Source organism: Oryzias melastigma, linkage group LG6 (genome assembly GCF_002922805.2).
Source record: "Oryzias melastigma strain HK-1 linkage group LG6, ASM292280v2, whole genome shotgun sequence".
Classification (NCBI taxonomy): domain Eukaryota; kingdom Metazoa; phylum Chordata; class Actinopteri; order Beloniformes; family Adrianichthyidae; genus Oryzias; species Oryzias melastigma.
The window spans coordinates 29,672,925-29,681,014 of NC_050517.1; the positions used below are offsets into that span (position 1 = coordinate 29,672,925).

The 8,090-nt window shown below is 41.1% G+C and overlaps 1 protein-coding gene across 1 annotated transcript in view; it reads left to right on the forward strand.

Moving 5' to 3' along the window:
* The window catches only part of exoc3l1 (exocyst complex component 3-like 1), a gene marked incomplete in the record, with an annotated part of 32,089 nt that overhangs the window by 20,769 nt on the left and 3,230 nt on the right, over positions 1-8,090 (forward strand). Inside the window, 6 exon segments of the mRNA XM_024282747.2 lie at positions 196-313; positions 419-544; positions 1,257-1,357; positions 1,443-1,553; positions 2,324-2,594; positions 2,660-2,815. Of these exon segments, the coding sequence (XP_024138515.1) occupies positions 196-313; positions 419-544; positions 1,257-1,357; positions 1,443-1,553; positions 2,324-2,594; positions 2,660-2,815 (883 nt within the window).

The following is an 8,090-nucleotide window of genomic DNA, read 5'->3' on the forward strand; positions in this document are numbered from 1 at the left end:
TAACTATTTTTATAATCTTTAAATAGTTCTGTTCAAACAGAATCAGTTTTTTGTTGTAGTTCTGTCAGGGAACAAATGATTTGAAGTCAATCAGCCTTGATGAGACTCACTTTTAACTATGAGCATTGATGAGACGTCTGCCATGACTCCAGTTGTCGACTGCGTGGCTTTGAGCTCAGATTGCTGCTCTTGCAGCCCTGACATGCTGGGTCACCCTGAGCTGGTGACGGAGGCCGACCGAGCGGTGCTGGGACCCCTCATCTCCTCAGAGGGGCTGGAGCAGCTCCAGAGCAAATACGTGCAGAGCGTGCGGGTGAGAGGAAACGCAGAGAATGGTTCACCTCATAACTCTGTCAGGTAAACGCAGAAACTGCTGGTCAACCTCCTGAGAATGTTTGTCTGCGTCTGTCGTCTGCAGAAGAGCGTGTCAGAGTGGATGCTCAAAGCTTTGCAGGTGGAGCTGCAGGACTGGCAGAGAGATCAGGAGCCAGACACAGACCACGAAGGCTTTTACCTGACCAGCCTTCCTACCATCATCACACAGGTGGGGCTGCTGCAGACACACCTAGAGCATCTGCAGAGACACACCTGGACCATCGGCAGAGACACACCTGCACCGTGTGCGCAGACAAACAAGCAGAAATGATTGAAATGTGAAACAAAAACTCATACGTGTTCGTTTCACTGGTCAGTCATGAAGTTCTAGGTATAAAAAAATAAATAAAACCTTAAAAAATGAATTTAATGCTTTTGACTCGAAATGTTTCACTCTAAATGAGCTGACAAGGATTTTTAGTAACTCTCTAAATGTAAAAAATTGTAGAATCATCAATAATTTCTCTTCTGAACGTCTGGAAAGCTCAGATGGAAAAAACAAACACTCATTAGTGGTGGACCCACGGTGCATTATGGGATACCACTCATTGTTACAGAGAGCTGATTAGAATGATGCTGTGCAGAACCATTGGAAAAGGAGAAGAATGGAAAATGAGGCTTCAGTTAGGAAAGGTTCTGTATGTTCTACTGTGGTTCTGTCGGGCAGCTGAACTGGGTTTTACCTGAAAAAAGTTTTTTTTTTCTTTTTTTTTTGCTGGGGGGTGTCCAAGAAAGATTTATTTTCATTTGAACCACATCTTGAGATCATACAGAGCTAGATGCTAATCTCTATTTAGATCCATCCAAAGACAATCTTTGTTTGATTCCATCAGGATTATTCCCTGATTCAGATGGATTAATCCTAATCTGCTGCTTTGCAGATGCTGGAGGAGAACGCCCGTGTGGCGCTCATGATTGGAGAATCACTCCGAGATCAGACCATCCAGATGGGGCTGTACGAGATAGAAAACCTGCTGAACAGGTGCCTGAGTGAGGTTCCTGAACGCACCACCAGCCGCCTGACAACCAGACGTGGTTTTATAGACGACTCTGACGTTGTCCTCCAGGTTTCGAGAGGCTCTGGTGGAGTTTGGGAAGGAGCATCTTAAGGATCCGAGTAGCAACAGGTTCTACCTGCACTACCTGCTGGCCTCCATCAGTAACTGCGTTATTCTCAAGTAAGCCTTCAGCTCCTCTGTCAGAGGGACGGGATGCAGCTGCAAATGTCCGTCCAGAAAAATAAAGACATTTTTCATCATTCACTCTCCTGTAGAACAGATTGTGTTCATTTGTTTTCCTTCCAGGTTTTTATATTTTATGCTTGATTACAAAAAGTCACAAATATTTGTAATCGTTTTGTTCTCTTTAAATTATTACAGTTTCCTTTGTCTTCTAGTATATATTAGGATGATTTTTGCATGAAATTATGTTTATTCTGCAGAATTAAATCTGATTTGACCAAAATCCCAAATCCATTAAAAAGTGAAAACACAACAAAACAATGATTTCATTCTGGGGTTTTGAAACTAATTTGACAGTTTTTTGTTTTCCATTTTAGGGCAGAGTTTTAGTCCCATTTATAAGCAAAAAAACAACATTTTATTTACAACCTTAAAGTTGTAGATTTACTGGAAAAAAATCTGGAAATTTAAGATATTGAAAGTCGTAAATTTACGACATTAACATTGTAAATTTAAGGGTTTAAAGTCATATAATTAAGAGACAAAGCTTGAAATGTTTGAATAAAAATTATGGAAAATATCAAAATGGGAAAAAAAAATTCTTTTCAACCCAAAGGCTTCCATAATTTTACACAATTACACAAAAAAAAATACACATAAAGTAAGTGTCTTCAAGTCTTTGTCATTAATGTACCATTTCTGAGCATTTTCTTTAATGTTTAATGATTGTCTGTCTCCATGACAACGGTCTGACTGTCTCCATGCAGGCAGTCCACAGAGACCCTGCAGCTGCAGCAGTCCTCTCAGTCAGCGGGACACTTCTCCCGGACGCCCCCCAACCCTCTGGCGGCGCTGGACCGGGCAGTCCGCCGGGCGTGCCGCTTGGTGATGGATCAGCTCCTGTTGGACCTGCAGCCCTTCCTGCCCGGCCTGCTGACCCGACCCTGGCTGGTCCAGGGAGACCCCACCCCCAAACTATGCAGCATCCTGGAGCATCACCTGGAGCTCCACGGCTTCGTCCGGCCGCCCTGTTGCCAGGTAACCATCTGCTCCTGATCCGCACCTTAACCGAGTCGCAGTTGGTGCTGATCGGGTTCTTGTAGCGCCTGCAGGAGGAGGCCCAGTGGCTGATGGTGGTGGAGTACGTCCGAGCGCTGATGCAGAAGAGGTTTGTGTGTCGCAGCAATGAGGACAGGAAGCAGCTGGCCCAGCAGATGCTCCAGGACGACCAGCTGTTCAGAGAAACCTTCCACAGTCTGGTGAACACCTTTGTTTTTCTTTAGTAGTCATTAGAAAATATTTGACAGGCTCTGATCTATCATCATATCATCAAAAATATAAATGAAATGGTCCAGATTTCATGATTAAAGTCTCCATGACAATATTTCTACCTCAAAAAACATTCCCAGTAGTGTTTTAATTATGATTATCAAGTTTTTAACCAAAATCCCACAACTTAAATGTCTTTAAAAGCCATTTTTTATGATGATCTGAAGCCTCTGTTTCCAAGATCTCCTCTGAGGGGGGGTGGCTTAGTAGCTCCACCCCTGATATGATCGGTCTGGTCTTGCTTGCATAAATCTTCACCGTTGCTACATAAAATCATCCATCAATCTGGGTGATGTCCAGCCGTATGGTTCTGATCCGGATGTCAGCTGGACGAGGAAGTGAAGATCTTCATGGACAGAACTTCCTCCCAAATCCTGATTCTTTCTCCTTCCAGTTTGACTGCAGTCAATGTGAAGATTCCATCTTCTCTTCTCCAGAACCTGAACTAGACACTAGGAACAGATGAGGGTTTAGTGCATGTGCAGCAGAGCTGTTGATGGAAAGAAGATCATTCTACTGCAGTCAATGGTCTTCTAACAAAAAGAAAAACTCACAAATGCAATTTTGGTAGGAATGTAACAATTAATCTGCCCGATCAATGAATGCATTCTTATGATCCAATTAGATCGATCTGAGGCAAATTGTTATCAGAATCGACAGATGGCCGAAGCAGCGTTACTTGAATAGCGCTTTTCTACCTTCCTATAAGGTTCAAAGCACCTAACTGTCAAAGACCCATTCATACACTGATACCATCATAAAATCGATTCTGAATGAAATTAATCGATTATATCGATCTTGGAAAATATCTTTAGGATTAAGGAACGAAAGGATGCAGCAGAAACTGATAAACTATCATTCCTACTATTTATGTATTTATTAGGGACCATGAACATTAATGAACATCTATTCAGTCATAGATGTAAATGTACCAGATTATAGCAACCATGCTAATTTACATCTCTGGCAGATACTAAAACACACGGCGAGGCCTCATTCAGTCATTATGGACCTCGCCTGTGGAACAGCCTCCCAGAATGCATCAGGGCCGCAGAGACTGTTCATGTTTTTAAAGGGAGGCTCAAGACCTTTTTAATCTGGCTTTTAGTTGATTTGATATTTTGTTTTATCCTCTATTTTTACTTAATCAATATTTATTTATTTTACTGATTTTTACTTGTCTTGTTATTTATATCTGTTTTTTATTTATTCATTTTAATCTATTTTACTCCTTTTACATGTGTAACTCCAGTGTCTTCCTCTGAGGGATCCTCCACATCAGTGATTGACCTTTCTCAGTGAACAGGGTCTCTGCAGCGGGATCTCCCGGGTCGGGCTCTTTGCTGTGATCTGGGGGGTCCTGTAGTAGCGTACTCTGTGAACTTGATTGGGGGGTCACTGGTGTGGACAAGTCCCAATAATATTGTTTCCTCACTGCAGTACAAAGCCAGATTTCTAGATTTCTGTTTTCTATCTTTTTAGTATTTATTTGGTACTGGTGCTGCAGTGGTAGGGCGGTCAACTCCTGATCAGAAGTGAGCGGGTTCGACTCCCGCCTTGCCCATGTGTCAAAGTGTCCTTGGGCAAGACACTGAACCCCAAATGTCCTCTGGTGGGAGGTTGGCGCCAGTGTTCGGCAGCGGAGCCACCACCAGTGTGTGAATGGGTGAATGTGTGAATGGGTGAATGGGTCTGTGACTGTGGAGCGCTTTGGGCCCTTGAAGGAGGGTAAAAAGAAGGAGGGTAGAAAGCGCTATAAAAGTATACACCTTTTACCATTTATTTATTCTTTTATGGTGTGGCAATATGTCCATGTGTGTTTGTGCGTGTGTGTGGAGGGGTGGGGCTTGTGGGCATTGTCTTTTGTTTTTACAATTTTATTATGTTTTATGTAAAGCACTTTGAGTGAAATTATTTTTTTAAAGTGCTATACAAATAAAGTTTGATTTGATTTGATACAGAGAAATCAAGAAAAGACAGGACACAGACACTGTCACATCCTGTGAAAGTACACGACAGTTGTAGCGTTCCATCCTTGGAAACAACTGTGATAACCTGTGTTGACCATTTGGTCAGCCAACTTTTATTTGGAGTACCTTTCAAGATAACAGAGTTCCTCTCCCAGCAGAGGGGCAATAAAGTTCCTAAAACCACTGTTTCCCACTCAGATGTCAAGTCATTAAACTCTTAGTAACCTGGCCAGAACCCTGACTATTTCGCATTCGAAACTCTGGTTGACTTCAACCTGTCACCTTCAAAGGAGCTTTGGTTCCAGCAGGTCGACCCCTGGAGAGTCTGCAAGAATTCCTGACAGACACTCAAGATCCTTTGTGTGAAACACGTGACCCTTCATAAGTTTTATCATGTTTTAAAAGACAGGACTTTAGTTAATTGGATCTAACATATAAAACATCTCTTCACAGCTCCAGAAAAAATGTCCTATTATTACATGTGTGTAATCAAACCTTTATTCCTAACAGAAGAAGATTCACAACTACTTTGAGGTTAAAATCCATGAAATAATCATGTGTAGCCGCCAAAGCTTGGAGAATTGCTTTTCTGTGTTTATGTGGACTTTGGGAAGCGTTTTATGTGCCACATGCAGGATTCACACACACATATAGGGTTTTACAAACTTTGTTTGATAGAAACCCTTTTGTTGTTAATTCAGCATTAAGAATAAACACATCCAGAGACCAGAATAAAGTTACGCCCCTGATATTTGCATATCCAGAGCTCATTGGGACATGCAAATTACCTCCAGTCGTAAAACACCTCAAATCCCCACGGATTGGGTGATTCTGGCCCCCAGATTCAAACCCTGGCGCGCAGCACTCAGAGCCAGAAGTCAGAAAACAGGAACAGATCAAGAGTCACATCACAAGAGAGAGAGGGATAAAGCTGGATTAAACACGATTTCCAAGATTCCTATTTTTGGTAGTTTTCTAGAAGAAACCAGGCCCTCTTTACCTCTAAGTTCTTCCAGTCTTAAGATCACGCTTTTTCGCGCGCTTTCTTCCTTTTTCAACATTTTTGTCTCCCGTTTATTTCATAGACTGATTCCAACATTTTTACCATTTCTGAAGCTTTTATTTTGAAACTGATTTTCAATGCTAGACCATTTGATAAGTTTCATTGTCCGGCCAGCTTTGCAACGTATACGTTTTGGTCACAAAAAGGAATAGAGAAATCATTCAACCACCCCAGAAGCTAAGTGACTGAACGGAGCAGAACCAGCAGAACCCACAGGTTTCTGGTGAGAAACCTCCTTCACTTCTACACCTGGCTGAAGATCTCGCCTTCACAGCCCTCCTGAAGCATCCAGCCAGTAATAGGGTTAAACGCCCTTCCTGGACGGATCGAACAGACCAGATCTCCAGACCGCTTGGTGAGAAGTCGAACTTTGCTCATTCAATCGACTGCTGGGGGTTAGAGTAAAGATCCACTCTATTTTTTTTGCAAACGTAACATCTTTGCTTGTTTGAATTCCTCCTTTCAAGGATAGCTTATTCTCAGTAACGAAACATATTTTATGCACAACACACACCTGATAAATCCACACACTTAGCATTTCTCACCTCAATATTTTATGTCTTTTCTTCTCATTTATCTATTTCTAGTTATTAGTTGAAGCTATATTCTGTGTTCCACATATGTTCATTGCTTTTACGTCCAGTATTTCCGCTTGTTTAATCTCATGTTATTCAATAAATATTCAAAAGGACGTCATTGTTCAGATATCATTATCTTTGTGGTCAAGTCAATTCAAAGGGTACGAACGACCTAAAGTTGAGAGACTGATTAATTGTTACTTTATTGATTAGAAGTAGCGGCTGATCATTAATGAGTAATATTTTTCCTTCATTACGAAGGTGGTGCTCCAAGGACAATTTTATTAAATTTCAGTTTCACAAAATTTATATTTTTCAACCAAATTTGAGATTGAATACGTCATATTCACCCCTTTTATGTTACACAGTAAAGTTCATGACAAGACAGTATAATAATAAAAGATTAAGATCAGTATATAAAATCACTATAGAAGCATACCACAGGTAAGTGGAATAATAAATAGTTAAAATTATTTTAATTGATCAAAGTAATGCAATAAAAATGTCTACATCAACAAAGAATAACATTATCAGACCCAGTTTATTATGTCCACGCTCTGATCTGCTTCACCTGCAGTCTGCACCTTAACCGTAAAGAAACGCCCCGTTGGGTGTGTTGTTGTCTGATTGGTTATTCTATCCTGTTGAGTTTATTTCTTTCTGAGTAGGGGGGGGGGGCTTGTGATGTAAAACATTAATTTATATGTTCTAAACATAAAGTCAAGGATCATAAAACGATCTCTCAGCCTCCATGAACATAGTGCTGTTAGGAGTGAGATGTTGTTGGGGTGTCGAAAATATTAACACTAAATGATGCAACAGCACGGCAACACAGACCTTAACTTTATCAAGCAACCATCATGGACTCTGAACCGTATCATTCATTCATTCATTGGTTCGTTCATCCATCCATCCATTCATTCATTCATTCATCCATCTATCCATTCATTCATTCATTCATTCATCCATACATTTATCCATCCATTCATCCATTCATCCATCCATTCATTCATTCATTTATTCATTCATCCATTCATTCATCCGTTCGTTCGTTCATCCATCCATTCATTCATTCATTCAGTCATCCATTCATTCATTCATCTGTTCGTTCGTTCATCCATTCATTCATTGATTCATTCATTCATCCATTCATTCATTCGTTCGTTCGTTCGTTCGTTCGTTCGTTCGTCCGTCCGTCCATCCGTCCGTCCGTCCGTCCGTCCGTCTGTCCGTCCGTCCGTTTGTTCGTTCAATCATCCGTTCGTTCGTTCATCCATCCATTCATTCATTCATTCATTCATCCATTCATTCATTCATTCATCCATTCATTCATTCATCCGTTCGTTCGTTCGTTGATTCATTCATTCATTCATTCATTCGTTCGTCCGTCCGTCCGTCCGTCCGTCCGTCCGTCCGTTCATCCATCCATCCATCCATTCATTCATTCATTCATTCATTCATTCATCCATTCATTCATTCATCCATTCGTTCGTTCATCTTTCCATTCATTCATTCATCCGTTCGTTCGTTCATCCATCCATTCATTCATCCGTTCGTTCATTCATTCATTCATTCATTCATCCATCCATCCATC